General features: G+C 39.0%; 1 protein-coding gene across 4 annotated transcripts in view; it reads left to right on the forward strand.

Annotated features, from left to right (window-relative positions):
* Positions 1-16,360, forward strand: part of ryr1b (ryanodine receptor 1b (skeletal)) — a 68,818-nt gene that overhangs the window by 43,551 nt on the left and 8,907 nt on the right. The window contains exons 70-88 of one of the 4 annotated variants that reach the window (XM_058634117.1): positions 360-447; positions 557-649; positions 1,066-1,080; positions 2,465-2,635; positions 2,733-2,792; positions 2,897-3,031; positions 3,138-3,250; positions 3,361-3,457; positions 4,258-4,364; positions 4,449-4,500; positions 4,669-4,749; positions 7,494-7,593; positions 7,955-8,034; positions 8,194-8,270; positions 8,387-8,460; positions 12,315-12,395; positions 12,654-12,742; positions 13,311-13,439; positions 14,267-14,371. In XM_058634117.1, coding sequence (XP_058490100.1) covers positions 360-447; positions 557-649; positions 1,066-1,080; positions 2,465-2,635; positions 2,733-2,792; positions 2,897-3,031; positions 3,138-3,250; positions 3,361-3,457; positions 4,258-4,364; positions 4,449-4,500; positions 4,669-4,749; positions 7,494-7,593; positions 7,955-8,034; positions 8,194-8,270; positions 8,387-8,460; positions 12,315-12,395; positions 12,654-12,742; positions 13,311-13,439; positions 14,267-14,371 — 1,747 coding nt within the window. The remainder of the gene's footprint in view (positions 1-359; positions 448-556; positions 650-1,065; positions 1,081-2,464; positions 2,636-2,732; positions 2,793-2,896; positions 3,032-3,137; positions 3,251-3,360; positions 3,458-4,257; positions 4,365-4,448; positions 4,501-4,668; positions 4,750-7,493; positions 7,594-7,954; positions 8,035-8,193; positions 8,271-8,386; positions 8,461-12,314; positions 12,396-12,653; positions 12,743-13,310; positions 13,440-14,266; positions 14,372-16,360) is intronic. The other 3 variants (XM_058634120.1, XM_058634118.1, XM_058634121.1) reach the window with 3 other exon arrangements.

Here is a 16,360-nt window from a genome sequence, read left to right on the forward strand (position 1 = left end):
TGTAGGACGTGGTAGTTTTATGCCTCAGCTGTAATCAGCTGACCACAATCTATTATGGTTCTTTCCATTTACGTCGGAAGTCGGAACTGGGATTGACCTCACCTCTGAGTTGACTGGTTCCTGTTAAGAAGTTGAAAAACAATATTGTTGGCAATACCAGAACAGTAATATGTGTGCGACTGACAAGTGTTTTCACACCTGAGGAAGCATTCCACTTGAAACCTCTGACTCGGAACTCAGAAATGAGCCTTAGTCATACTTAACATCATTTCTCAGCATCTCAAGTCACATAATGACCCTCACCTTGGACTCCAACAGTTGATTGAATGTTTTTCTGCCATTGCTGTCTGTGTCTGTAGAGCAAGGTGGCTGACCTGTCCAGATCCAGATGCCGAGGAACTGTTCAGGATGGTGGGAGAGGTCTTCATTTTCTGGTCTAAATCTCACGTGAGTTGTCTGGCCTTGTCTGCCTGTTTTTTTCTGGTTTTATTTACGTTATTTTACATGGTCTTGTTTTCTACATTTTTATGTTTTTCTTTGATGATTTTTATTGCAGAATTTTAAGCGAGAGGAGCAGAACTTCGTGGTGATGAATGAAATCAACAACATGTCCTTCCTGACTGCTGACAGTAAGAGCAAGATGACCAAGGTGAGAGTGGAAAAGCACATCGACGGCCTGCCTAAACATAATCTGTTCCTGACTTAGATGTTTTATTTATATCCTGAGCTGAAACTCATTAAGAAACTAAACTCTAATAATTAATATTTGACTAACCACCCATTTCAAGCTGGGGAATATTTAACCCGTTTTTTTTATTTTATTTCCTTTCTTTACTTTAAATTGGATAAGAATGTCAGGTCAATGATTATTCTGTAAATAGTGATGGTATTTTTATATGCAGTAGATATTAGAACACTAGAATAAGGGGGTATTAAATAGTAAATTACATTCTTTTCCAGGACACGGTAAGAGGAAGTATTCCTAATCTGTAGATAGAAGTCGGAGTGTCGCTAACTGTGTTTTCTCCTTATATCCTGTGTCGGGGTTGGACGCTGGGCCACTAGGCCGGAGACGGAGAGGTTAGACTGTGTTTGTGCACGAGCGCTGTGCTGATCGCATGGCACCCTGAGTTTGGGGGGGCATTTCATCAAGCTATGGACCACAACTCTCCTTACACACAGACACCAATACCACACTCATACCACCACATATACATACATACAAACAGGGTGATACGGATGAAATGGTACACTGAGTAACGTAGATGTAGATGAAACTGCTAACTGTGTGTGTGTGCAGGGTACGTGTGTGTGTGTGTGTGTGTGTGTGTGTGTGTTTATATACGTATATGTGAGCAAGGGTCTGGAGCGGCTTGATGAAAGGTCTTTGCAGTAGATTGTAGATTGGCCTGAGAGGATTCATGGCGCCCGGTCGAGCGGTTGTGTATCTCATTTGGAGCGTGCACTCCTGCAGCCGAGCACCATCACTCTACTGTTGTTTGATTAATAAACAGTTTGCCTTTAGATCGTCCCTGGTGGATACAGATGTGGAGCCCGTGCTACTGTGCCATCTGTGATTTTGAAAATGTTTTTTATTGTTGCTTGGATTTATTTATTTACTTCTTTTGAGGTAAAGATTCCTGCACTGGGGGTCTCTTCTCTGTCCAATGTTTACACCAAAAAGTCATACCATCCTTTACTGCTACCCTTAGATTTGCTTGGTCCATCTGTCACACACATCTCGACATCACCACAAAGCTGTCATCATTTTCACTAACTGGACTCCATGTCTAATTCATTGACACCATCACATAGTTTAAATCATTGAATATTAAATCAGTGTTATTGATGTTTTACATGGTTTCTGTAAGATAAACAAGAAAACCTCCTCTCCGTGGCTATCAGCTGGGCATTACTGTAGTGAGCTGTTATCTGATCATCACATCGCCTTTCTCTACCCACACACCAACGAAGCAAGGGCAGAGAGGGTGCTGGGAGACCAGACAACAGACAGTAATGAGCACTGGCAGCCCCAGGACAGGAGTGTGTGAGAAGAGCTCTAGGGCGATGGAGCTGACCCCATAGATTTGTGCTGCTCTGTATGCTGTTGAATAGACAGGACGTGCCCTGTACTACTGGCCACTGCACTACTAACAGTGAGGCTGCAATGTGTGAGACAACTGTAGCATATGCAGCAATGACGCACCTGTAAATGAGAGAAGTGTAGTTGTTTGTTCTGTTGTCACATGAGGTAAAGTATATTTAACTTAGTTATTCATTCACTGTATCAGCATGTTATTGCATAAAATGTTACTGGCAGCAATCTTTCTTTCAAACTGTGCATTTTTCTTCTTCCCTACATTAAATAGCCTTTTTTGTGTCATAAAATATATTTTTGAGAAGGAGCTTTTTGGTATATGAGATGTGGTGAGTTGTAAATGAAACTTTTCCTTCCCCTTTTCAGTCCGGAGGCTCAGAACAGGAGCGCACTAAGAAGAAGCGGCGTGGAGACCGTTACTCTGTACAGACCTCCCTTATTGTAGCAGCCTTGAAGAAGATGCTTCCCATTGGCCTCAATATGTGCTCTCCTGCAGACCAGGAGCTCATCAATATCGCCAAGATCAGATACTCACTGGTAAATTGATGTGGGGATAAGGCAACGCTCTGAATAGAATTGGTACATTTCTTCATTTATAGTTTCAAAATATAAAAGAATGGATTTTTCCTTGTAGAAAGACACAGATGAAGAGGTGAGGGAGTTCTTGCAAAACAATCTGCATCTTCAAGGCAAGGTGAGTCAATTTGTTGAGGTGTATTAAATATATTGATGAGAGAATAAAGCTTACAAATGTCTCAACATTTGTCTATGTCTTTCCATTTTTTTCCTTGGTGTTAGGTGGAAGATCCAGCTATGCGCTGGCAGATGTCTCTTTATAAGGAGATGTCTGGAAAAGCTGAAGATGCCGAGGACCCTGAGAAGGTTGTGAAGAGGGTACAAGAGGTGTCTGCTGTGCTTTACCACATTGAGGTGGTGAGTATAGAAAACACTCATGACACACAAGGTTTAGGCAACATTTTGTATTCATTCACTGTCTAATATAAGGAAAAGCTGTTGTAAGTAAGATTTTTTGCTTCAGACTGAACATCCCTTCAAGTCAAAGAAAATGGTGTGGCACAAGCTGCTGTCCAAACAGCGCCGCAGGGCAGTGGTTGCGTGTTTCAGGATGACGCCTTTGTACAACATCCCCACGTAATAATTTCATGCTCATAAAAACAAATGTGCAATAATAAAATCCAGACGGTTTACATGAGCCATTGTAGCCCTCTCTAATCGAGTGTCCATGACCTCTTGTCTCACAGGCACAGGGCAACGAACATGTTTTTGGATGCATACAAACGCAACTGGTTAGAGACTGAGGGTTACTCATTTGAGGACAAGATGATTGACGACTTATCGGTAAGTCAGTCTTCAAAGATTGTGTGAAGTGATACAAGTATTTCTGACTTTGTCACCCCACAGGAAAACGTGTTTGAATAAGTAAAAAAAGTGACTACGTTTTTGAAAACATAGGTTTCATATCATGTAAAATTCATCAACATTCTCTGCTCTGAGACACTGGTGAAGAAGCCGAGCACACATAGACATGGACACATCAGTGGCAACTGGCAACTGAACGTCGCTGTTTTTTCGTGTTTGTACAGAATATTAACATGAACGCACCAATATCAAACTTCAAACATAATCCTGCCCTCTCTTCTGCTCCATCAGTAGTACCTACGGCCTTTGCATCAAACAAGAGTCTGCTCTTCTTTCTGTTCTTTTGCTCTACTTCATTTCCCTATCTTTAAATAAAGTGGTTTTCTAAGTGTTTTTATATCGAGGAAAGACACGTTTTCGGGACAAAGACATCTCAGCTGCAAACCAAAAGCGGTCAGTAGTGTAGGAGCAGGTGCAGTCACTCGTGAGTGAACAGGTAAACTGTTGTAAGCGCACACTGACAGTTTTGATATCATCACAGCATTTTTTGGAGTTATGCTTACTATGGTCCCAGAGCATCATGAACCATATTTTTAGACACACCTAATACATCCTGAACAGAAGACTGGAGATAAACTGTATTCAGTCTTTACTCAACTGTTATTCAACCACTATTTCCCATGTGTGAAGAGGAGAAACTGCATTTGGCAAATGATTCACAGATTAGACTGTAGACTGTACACTAAGTCTCTAATCACAATTTGTGATCTAATAATTAGAAAGCCTTGGAGGAAGAGGAAGAAGAGGAAGAGGAGACCGAGACGAAGCCTGACCCCCTTCATCAGCTGATTCTTCACTTCAGTCGTACAGCTCTCACAGAAAAGTCGTAAGAGCCTCGCTCCTGCTGCACCTCTGTGCGCTGTTCTTCAGTGAGACTCACCGATTCCTGTTTTGTGTTGTGTCATTACAGCAAACTGGACATCGATCATCTTTATATGTCTTATGCTGATATTATGGCAAAGGTAAATGTGTGCAGATCTCTTATCCGTAACTGCAGGTCAATCTGTTTGCAAAATGCAAACCTCATGTACATGATCGTGTTTTATGAGGCTGTGTTGCAATTTGGAGTTAGATTACTGAGTCTAAAATGATCTTGGACTTGGTCTCTGACTCGCTGTCTTCTTCCTCAGAGCTGCCACATTGGTGAGGAAGACGAAGGTGAAGAGCAGGAGGGGGATGAGCCAGCCTTTGAGGTGCGGCAGACAGAGATGGTATGGGGGGACCAGGGGAAGGGAGACAAGGGAGTCAGCGGAGAAACGATTCCCCGCCACGATATGTCATCACAGTCCGCACATCCCCCCGACACCAAACATTTCTCTTTTTCTCTCTTCCTGGCTTTCCTCGTTCACTCACACTACTTGTCTATTTCCTGCTGTGGTGGACTGACCTGTGCATGCCTTTGCTGGACACCAGTCAACTCACTGTTTCAGACTCAATTTATTTTTCTTCCTAAAATTGCATGACTTGAGTGCAGAGAGATGGTGCAACTTAAGACAACAAAATTAACATCAGGTAAAAAAAAAAATACAGTTTAGAATTTTTGCAAGCTGCTTAATTTCAGAATCACAATTCCCAAGCCTGATGTGCTTCTGAATTTTGTAAGGGGTTGATTAACTGAGACCTTTCACGAATTACCACATTCTACTTCCAGTTTTAAAATATGAACTAAATGTGTATCTTTCATTACATTACATGTCATTTGGCAGACGCTTTTATCCAAAGCGACTTACAATAAGTGCATTTCAATATTTGGGTACAAACAAGAGCTAGAAGTAAGCGCTAGGAGAGCTTTCAGCAATTGAATAAATACACACAAGTGATTTTGATTGCTGTTTACCCACATTAAAACAGGGTTTTTTTGGCCAAAATGTTGCTGTAAATATATTAAAGCGTATTCAAACACTTAGACAGTTCAATGTGAAGAGGCAACAAACACATTCTGTGTGTCTGCAGCAGTTAATTTTTGATCACTAATGTAAAGACACAACGTTAACAAGACACCGATGTTGTGTCATAATAAGTAACCTCTGCATGAAAACCTCTATAGATTCTCGGTGAAGGCTATTCTCTGTATTGTTTTGGATGTGGAATAACGCAGTTTCTTTCTCGAGTTATCAAAGAAAACTTGACTTGGTGAGGTTCAATAATTATAATTAGTCTTTTTTAACATCATAATGATAAGTTTAACCCAAAAAAAGTTGTCTATTTCAGCTTTAACTAGTAAATCATCCCCTTTATATGTTTGGCAATTGGAATGAATATCTACAGTATATATGATTTGGAGGTTTGGGCACTATAATGTTGTAGATCTAGAGACCCATGGCTTTTCCTGGGTGGCAGCATTACACTCTCTCTCTTAGTGAGTTTAGGGTATTTTTTTGTCAAATTCAGATAATTATTATGTATTTTTTGATATGTGCCACAGAGATGTGATGCTGTCAGCCAAGACTGAATTGAGCAGCTATTATTGGAAACTATAATAATAGTTTTAAAGCGAAATCATTCAGCAGGTTTTTTAACTGTAGAACCAGCTCTCTTGTGCTGAGCTATATTTCAGACTTGCACCACCCATTTTTGACTTTAACCCTCCATTACTCACCTGCTAATCAGGCTGTGTTCACTCTGACGTACTCACCTGAAACTCTAACATCGGATGTGCTACTGTTTTTGTTTGTCTTTACTTTGAATTGGAAACTGTTGACAACTCCCTCTCTGTGCTCACGAAGGATGACGGTAAAAGCCTGCACAGTCACCATACGACCACAAGGCACACACCCACGCAAGCAAAGGAAATACACGTCCAGACAAACACGCACACACACACACACACACACACACAGACCTCTGTAACCAGAGAAAAAGTTGCTCCATATCCATTTTCAAACACGTTCAGGCTTACAAGGGAGGGCGGGGGGGGTGGGGGGGTGGGATGTGGGAGGACCGGGTGATGCCTCATGCATGGTATGCAGTGAGTGGATGAACTGTAACCTCTTCAGTCAGCAGGATGGTTGGTGATAGCAGATGTACGGTGAAACTGTAATACAATTAACCGCTATCATATTCAGGATGGAGATGTTTAATACAGTTGCATTGTCGTGAATCCATCTCCATCATGTCTGACGCACCATATAAGTATATGAATATAAGTATTTCATCAAATATGGTGTGAACATGAGGATTCAAGCCATTAGCTCGACAGAAATATAATAATAACATCATTTCAATTTGATCCTTTGTTACTCCGGATACATTGGCAAGTATTTTACTGTTATTGAAAGCATAATTATGAAAGTGAACTGAATTCAGCAACTGCCCCACTTTTTGAATCACTTGAGTTTTGTATTTGAAGTATAATATGCAGCGTAATAAAACATTCTATAGTCTAATAAAACTTATTTCTAAGCCACATTACGTATTATCATGTAGTAACACCAGCAAACAATGTCTAACACATTTAAACAAGCTAATATATAGTGTTACTTGAAGTAGTTAAATATTAGAAACTTAAATATCAAGTCAAAGTCACTGATTCATTCAAGTACATTAAGAACTCTGTGGCTCTTGTGACTTCACACTAGTGAATAAAAGCAGAGAGAAACTGACTGATGCTGCTGCAGGCAGAGTAACTGCAGCACTTCAGGTCGTATAAGATAAAGCATTATGTCGTACGGTTGTAATGGGGAAGTGCATGGTGTAAGTGGTACTCATGAAATGTATATTGCTTCCTCAGAAGAGTGGGTGAAGTGTATGTTGTGCTCTCGGAAAAAGATGTTTGCTGCAATCGAGTGTTTGCTGCCTTTACAAGACGTCAACAGCCGGACTAACCATTACCGTCGCTAATACAAGCTGAGCTCCAAGTGTGTGTGTGTGTGTTTGAGTGACTGAGTGAGTGCGGGGGGCAGTGCAGTCCCTGTTGGCAGGGTTACAGCTGTCATCCTCTTGCTCTGCCCCACAGGAAAAGGAGATGGAGAAACAGAGGCTTCTGTACCAACAGTCCCGTCTACACAACCGTGGGGCTGCAGAGATGGTGCTACAGATGATCAGTGCCTGCAAAGGTAGCTGTTACACACCGCAATATATGATGATATTACATCACAACTATTCCACTATAGACTAGTTCCAATAACTGTACACATTATTCTGCACCTAGAGGCGGTTCAAGAGATATTGGTGGCTCTAGGTGTGTGAAGGGGGTTTCCAACCATTGTACCAAAGCATGGTCCTATAGATAGCGAGTCATAATATTTAAAATCTATACAAATAAAATCACTCAAAACTTTTGTGGCTGTGGACCTGTACCCCAGGCCATACAGAAGTGATATGAGCTGCTGAAATATAATTTAAACCAACTCTACTTTGATTTCATTGTGAGGTGAAATATTGGATCCAAACCACTAATGTTTCCACTTGTTGCAGGTGAACCTGGTGCCATGGTTTCTTCCACTCTCAAACTAGGAATCTCCATCCTCAATGGCGGCAACAGTGATGTACAGCAGGTAAATGGAGCCACACTTTAGGTGTCTGTACCATATTTTAATGAGATTCCATTTTCTGTTTCTTAGCCTAACATCAGTGCTGCTGTAGATCTCAATGTTGTCAGCAGCTTTCTGTTGACATGATGAGTTGTTTGTGTTTCTTTTTGTGTCTGTGTGTAGAGAATGCTGGATTATCTGAAGGATAAAAAGGATGTGGGATTTTTCCTTAGTGTTCAGGCTCTGATGCAGACCTGCAGGTCTGTGGTGGATTCTCATGCAACATTTCTTCTTGTTTGTGCTCTAGAAGCTCAGAGTGTAAGCATAGTGTGCATATCGTAAAAAAAAAGTGACTGCTTGTTTCTCACGTTGACAGCGTTTTGGATCTTAATGCATTTGAGAGACAGAACAAGGCTGAAGGACTTGGGATGGTTTCAGAGGAAGGCACCAGTGAGTATGGTCCACAGCTTCTTGCTGTCACATGCTGTGTATGTGAACACACAGTCATACAGACTTTTACATTGGCACACAAACACACACACAAAAACAAGATGTTTTTGTTCTCCTACTTCATTTCATGTGAGTTTGTGACATTTTTGTAGTTCTGGTGTGTGTCTTTTCTTGTGTGTTTGAACGTGCCTGTTTGCGGATGTCTTGGTTGCAGGTATGTTCTCATGTGAATGTGTCAGGGGTGTTAAAATCCATGACAGCATTTTTGAATGTTGATGTATGAAACTGTTTATCATCCACTGACAGCCATGAGATTTTTGCACTCACTGCGTCTCTCTTTGTCTTTCTCTCCCCTCCCCCCCATCGTCTCGCTCATTTTGCCCGTTTCAACCCTTTACCCCTCATGCCCATGCCCTCCCCTCTCGTCATTTTGCTGCTCACACGGTTCTCAGATATGAAGCTAGAACGTGGTAAATGAAACTTTGCTGTCATATATTTCCCTTTTTTCTCTCTTTCACTTCCTCTATGTCCTCTGTCTCTTTGAACTTTGAGTCAACACCTCACTGGCCTTTTCCCTGCTGTGATTTTAATATGCATTTCATTTCACACTCAAGGATCTAGTGAAAGCAAGCTTTTCACTCACTTGCTCACTCCTACGTCATATAACAGAAACCTCGCAATGATACACATGTAGCTGTAGATTTACTCAGGCATAGCAAGTGGTTGTAAAGCTTGACTTTCCTCCTTGAGTGTTTATATCACAGATCTACTGTAACTCTGTCAACTCAGTCTTAGGACAGATCCGTGCAAAGTCAAGGCAGTACCCTCCTTCTCCCCCTCTCACTTAGTTTTCCCAAATAGATCGTAGAGCGACAAACTGACCCGGTGTCCTAAAAACTGTGAAATGAATTGCAGCAGGAATTCGCTGAGCTCCGTGACTCTCTCACTAGCCCCATTCTCCCAGTATGTAATCCTATGTCCACAATTGTTCCACATTGCGGCAATACACGTTTAAAACCACGGCATATAAAACCTCAAAACCATACATGTAATATGTGTTATGTAATTAAACATAATAATTTAGTGCAAAATTAATCACCAACCCAGTAATTATGTATTTGTACTCATAACCTGTTGTCTCTGTTGTATGTAGTCCCGCTCATTTGTTTGCTAAAGATATGTTATTATTTAACAATAGTCTCCATGGCTACATTTTTCAGCCCTGTGTCCATATTTGTCATGAGATAATAATATGCCACCTCAGTTTTGTCTTTTCCACTAAACCCCTGTCTGTCTCCAATCATTTTGTCTCTGGAGAGAAAAACACAAATTCTTTGGGTTTGATCATTTTGTTTGTTTTCATCTGTAGGCTATTTCCAAGGCAACAGGATTTTCTTTGCCAAATATAATTCCCTGTTTAGTCTTTTGTGTTTCCATGGCAATGAGAACATAAGCAACAGATGTGCAGTATATTTACATGGACAGCAATATTCTCATATTAATTCATCTGAATAAGGTTATACTTAGAATAAGAAAAAATCTGGTTAAGACATATAGAGTGGTCGGATCTTAGTCACATTATTTAGATATGTATGCACTTTAGTCAGATTATATCTGATTTGAGTTAATGTTAGATATCTAATCAGACAATCATGTGTCATGTGACATGGTCAAAACAACCTGTTAAAATGGGAAAAGAAAAAGCTGATTTACTGTAAGTGACTTTGTTTTTCTTGTTATGGTTGTCTGTCTGAGTATTTTAGATATTGCGGATTTACTGGGAATTTCATGCATACCCATCTTTCAGGTTTACAGAGAATGGTCCAAAAAAGAGAAAATATCCAGTGAGCAGCAGTTCAAAATGATAGAGACAACTCAAATAACTCAAATAGGAGATGAGCTCCATCAGCAGAGGATCACAGTCGATTCCATTCCTGTCCCTGTTCTAATAGTACTATAAAGTGTACCTAAAAATAATAAACATACGTAGACATGTACACACCGTAATTGGACTATGTTGTCACAGCAGAGAAAGTTGCAATCCGACTGTGTGCTGCTGTGTAAAACAAAACAGAATTTAGACTTCTGTTCACAACTGCTATAAACATCACACTCGTAATGACTAATGTCTAATTCAGATTATATGCCATATTTGAATTGTTGGTGTCCATGTAAACTTAGTTGTAACTTAGTTATTGTTGGGTTTACATTGTGTGGGTATGAAAAGATCAACTCCAAATATTTACCGTATCAAGGAATTACAGATTGGTGTTGCTTTATCTGTACATTAAACAACACAATGGGCTTTTCTTTATCAGAGGGAAATAACACATCGCCAGGTTAATGTGAGAGCACCGAATGTTTTGTTTGGTGCCTGGAGAATATGTCATGTTGTGATGATCTTGTTCTTTTTTCTATCGACCGCCATGATCAAATCTGAGCATGTTTGTGCTTTTTTGATAAAAAGAAGTACTTTTTTAAGTCGCCCCATCTCTGCTAGCATGCTAAGAACGATCTAAGACCAAAATGTGTATTTTGTTATTGATTGGATTTAAAATGCTCACATGTAAAAAAAAAAACAAGTTGTTATTTGTTAATCCCACTCTGAAAACTACAGGGACAAACTCACCAAATCTGCATTTTCCAGTATCAGATAAAAATGAGTTTCCCCAACATCCAAACTTTTAGCTTCCTGAAGTTTGCAGAGTTCAGTTGATCTGTCCTGCATGACCGTGTGCCTTGATGTTATCCATGTGTCCAACGTCACATTTGTGTCCTTGAGGGTGTTTGTATGTAAATATGTGTGTGTCCGTGGGTTTTCTGTCCTCATTTATCTGTGTATGTCAAACACCATTTCAATGTGAAGTGACCTGTTGTGTATTTGAATTTACTTGAAAACTTGTTTTCTGTTAAAACCTCCCTCTCCTGCTGACAAATGGACAGGGACTCAGAGGTTTTTGTGTTTTTTACTAACATAATCTAATCAGTCGGAGAATGGCATGAGCTGACTCAAACTTACACTTACAGTCACAAACACATACACACACAGTCAGATGATGGACAAAATTGTCCACTGGACAATGTATCTCAGTGTCATCACACACACATGCACACACTCCTGCTTTGGTTGATGACAGCTTTGCCTCTTAATGTTGACCTGCTTCACAGTGTTACTTGTGTTTCCTCATAGTTGAAGTGAAAGGCTGTATTATCATAGTCACCATTTCACCAGTGCTGGTTTTGAAATTTTAACACAGATTAATAATATTAGACTAATAGTCTAAAAATCTAATCCTCCTTAACAAGTCATTGGATTCAGATTTTGACAGTGTTTTCTTAAAAGTCATCTTCTAGTACAGTGTTCCTTCCAATATTTTTATTGTAATAGAGGCTGTACTTCTATTAAGATTAAGATTCAGATTTTCATTTACTGCTACTACTCTTTGTTGTGAAAACAAAGATTTAGATGTGATTTCAGGCCCTAACACAGATCAAATGACTTGTTAAGCTAAAGATTCTTACCAGTGTGCTATTTTATTGCAAGTAAAATAATAGCTGGAATACCTAATAAATATACCCAAGTATTGTAATTAATCTCTTGTTATTTTCTTTTGTTGTGAAGTAATATGATCAATATCTTACACAGGAAAAAAAGAAAACAAAACTCATATTTCTAAACACAGTAATATGAGACAAAACGGCAGAATTAGCAAATCTGGTATTTTCTTCTAATATACCTAATCTCTTGTGCAGTACTTGGTTGTAACTATGTAATCTAATAGAATAACACATTGTACCCTGCATGAGGACTTTTAGATTAGATTAATCTGCTTTTCTTTTGTTCCTCTGTTCAGATGAGAAAGTGATGGCAGACGATGAGTTTACATGTGACCTCTTCCGCTTCCTGCAGCTTCTGTGTGAAGGCCACAATAACGGTGAGTCGGTGAAGGACACGGCCGTCTCTTCTCCACACATCGGAGTGGTTTTAAGTGAATTTCCAGCTGCCAGAGTGCTTGTTTACTTACTATAAACAACTTAAACTATATCTATGCCTGTTTGTACTTTACATGTAGAAAATACGGGGGGTACACTTGTATTGTCCTCACATTTGATCTGTTCTACCTGAATAAGACTTGCGTGTTGTTCAATTTCAGTAGTGGAAAACTGTTGTTTTTGATGTTTTCTGTGTTCAGATTTTCAGAACTACCTGAGAACTCAGACAGGCAGCACCACCACCATCAATATCATCATCTGCACTGTGGATTACCTGCTGCGACTACAGGTCATTATGATACTGTGACCTCAGTCCCACTGTCTCCAAACTTCTTACCTCTAAATAATGTATAGACATTGTGAAATCCCACTTTGCTTGAGTACATTTCAGTTTATTTGTCAGCATGTTTGAGAGATTTGTGAACCTCTGATGATCAAACAGTACACTTAAAATTACAATGTAACTACAGAAACCAGGCAAAGTGAATAAACCTCTGCCACAGTGTCGGTACACTCACCTGTCTTGCAAATCTTCGATAGAATAACTCCAGATCCTGTCCAGCTCACCAGTAAAATCTAATTCTTCCTTGGCCCATAATCTAGTACATCACCAAAGAATGTAATCAAAATCACACCACAAACAAACAAACAATAAAAAAATGGCTGAAAAAACAAAACTCCTCAACAGAGGTCATTGTAATTAACTTTTAAATAAACAAATTAAATGTATGTAAGTTTAATTTTAAGTTCATTCTAAGCCAAAACCAAACAGATGCATACATAAAACGATGTATAAATGTTTTATCTGGAACAATTTAGAAATTTAAAAGAATCTCCTCCTCCTTTTTGTTTTACAGGAGTCGATCAGTGACTTTTACTGGTACTACTCTGGTAAAGACATCATCGATGAGCCTGGTAAGAGGAACTTCTCCAAAGCAATGACTGTGGCCAAACAGGTCTTCAACAGCTTGACTGAGTACATCCAGGTAAGAAAGAATCACATGGGGCTCTATTTAAACGATCAGTAGTGCATGGTCTAAAGCAGGGTCTCTCAATCCTGGTCCTGGGGACTTACTGCCCTGGGCATGTTTTAGATGTTTCCCTGCTCCAACACACCTGATTCAAATGGTCAGCTCATCAGGAAGAGCTGCAGAAGCCTGATAACGACCTATTTATTGTAATCAGGTGTGCTGATCCACCTCCACCTCCTGGTTGGTCAGTTGCACAGCATATAATCTAGACACAGAGTGAGGGGCTAAATCTACTTTGTAATAACCTAGCACTGCATCACTGATGTTTGACACTGTTTACTATGCTTACGTGTGGGTAATTACAAAGTGTCAAGCTCAAAGTAGAAGGAGCTACGGAAGGACTTGAAGCTTGACGCTCACTAAAAATGAAAAACGTAGAGGCAGACTTCCAAGAATGTCACTATCATTAGTTGAACTAGTTATTAAGTTAAATTGTTCTCTCTCTCATTTTGTTTGTTTTTCGTTGTCTTTGATGTCTGCAACTTTGATGTTTATTTGTGCTGCTGCCTGTCTTGGTCGCTCTTGGAAAAGAGTTTCTTAATCCCAATTGGATTCAATATTTGATTAAATAAAAGAAAACAGTATATAGAGGACAATTTTAATTTCCAAAAGCAAAATCTGAAGTCAGTGAAATGAAGCAATAACAAGAAAGCTAAGTCAAGCTCAAAGCTGTTATAACAATATAATGCACAGATTTTCAGAAAAGAATATTTTGAAGAAGATAAATTTGATCTCCTTAAGTAATGAAACCACTGAAAATATTATCCTCATGTTTCCATTAGGGTCCGTGCACTGGAAACCAGCAGTCACTGGCCCACAGCAGATTGTGGGATGCCGTTGTGGGCTTCCTGCACGTCTTTGCTCATATGATGATGAAACTTGCTCAGGTAAGTGGTTTCTGAACAAACACCTTCATGTTCACATTTTTCTATTTTCTGTTCTGATTCTAAATAAAAAAAAAGATATGTTTGTTACAGTTGACCAAAGCATACATTTTTTTTTTTTACCAATTTTGAAATAAAGTGAACCTTTAAATGTATTTTAAAGGTTGTATTTAATTCACTTGTTCACTTTGAGATGACTAATTATGTGAACTGTCTCTCTCCTGCAGAGTAAAGTATGTATTTATTTGATTATTACCCTTTTGTTTTTAATCAAACTTTTTCATATCTTAACCGTCTTTATCCCTGCTTTTCTTTGTCATGTTGTATCTGCCTCTTTACTGGAATACGTTTTGTCAGAAGTGATGATAGCATGTAGAGTATAGTTAAAATAAATCAAAACACACTATGACATATTTGTCATGTTAGAGTTGGACTCAGATTCATACACAGTACATACACAGATGTGTATGCTGTACTTGTATGTAATATAAGAGATTCTTAATTCAGGTATTAATGAATGAATGTATAACCTTATATAAAAAACAATATTTCCACAATTTGATACAACTTTTGTCAACCTCAAAGGTAATTCGGTTAAATGCTCACTTAATTACCTTTCAACTCATTTATTACCTGTGATTATCTGTGACTTCAGATTTAATGAGCAATTAGAACATTTTTGTTTTTCTATATGGATGCTGCTGTACCCTGTAGAAAGTTTTTTATACGGATAAAATAATTAATTAATCAGTCGAGTCCACTGAACATGAACACAAGTAAAGATGGCAGAAACAATTTGAGTAAAAACAAAAAAAACCTTTTTCTTCCCTCTATATTTTCTGACTGTGTATAAAACAATCTGTTCATTTCATACTGTACTGACCTGTGTTTAGAGTCTAACGTGTGCTTTGCTTTGTGTGTCTGTTTGACCTAACACAAGGCTGCAGTGTTTTCTATGCCGACTAATTCTGTGTGACACATTTGACCTGATGCTGCTGTTTAAAGCACATATTTGTATTTATATGCTTTGTACTATATATCGAGTTACTAGAGTTTCCTTTTAAAAACGTAAAAGTAAGACAGGAAAACCTGTAGAATATCCAACAGCAGCTGCTCATGAGGTTATGAGGCATAAGATTATGCTCTGATATAATTACTGACTACAGCCACAATACTGCAGCAGGTAACAAGGTTTAATAATGCTGCAGATTACTTTATATCAGAGTTTCTTTAATCATGCATGTTTACGATGTTTCCCTGCTCCAACACAACTGATTCAAATGAATCATTATCAGGCTCTTGCAGAGCTTGATGATTAGCTGACAATTTGAATCAGGTGTGTTGGAGCAGGGAAACATCTAAAGCATGCAGGGCAGTGGGTCCCCAGGACCAGGACTGAGGATCCCTGGCCTATATCATTTGTGCCAACACTAAAATTAGCTTTTTAAAAACAGGTGTTGGTGTAATTTTAATTAGAAGACAGTAAGAAATTAAATTATCAGTAACAGTGGTGAACGGCAATACAAAAACGAAGTAAAAATGTTTCTGGATTACATTTTTATTTCCATGTGTAATCCTGTCAGATGCATCCTGATCCTGGACAACGAAATGGCGTAAGAATCTGTGTCTCTCTGCGAATGCAGGGCCCCCATGCTTCACTCCATTATTTGTTTCACAGCTTAACAACCTACATCATTTGCCTCTTTGTGTTTTTCATCTGCAGCAACTCACATTTTCCATTTTGCATTTACAGTTTTACAATTTGCTTGTTTTTCCTAGCAAGCCATTTAAGATCCAGTGTGTAAAATTGAGGTGAAATAATTTTTCATTTGGCAGAAATGAAAGATAAAATAAATACATAGTGTACAGTCACCTAGTGTCCTTTCAGTATAATAAGCCTTTTATATAAATATCAGGAGCCTGATTAGCTCTACAGAGGCCGTCATTTTGGACCATCACGTTGTACAATAGCCCACAATGGACAAACTTAAA

Source organism: Solea solea, chromosome 7, assembly GCF_958295425.1.
Source record: "Solea solea chromosome 7, fSolSol10.1, whole genome shotgun sequence".
Taxonomy (NCBI): Eukaryota; Metazoa; Chordata; class Actinopteri; order Pleuronectiformes; family Soleidae; genus Solea; species Solea solea.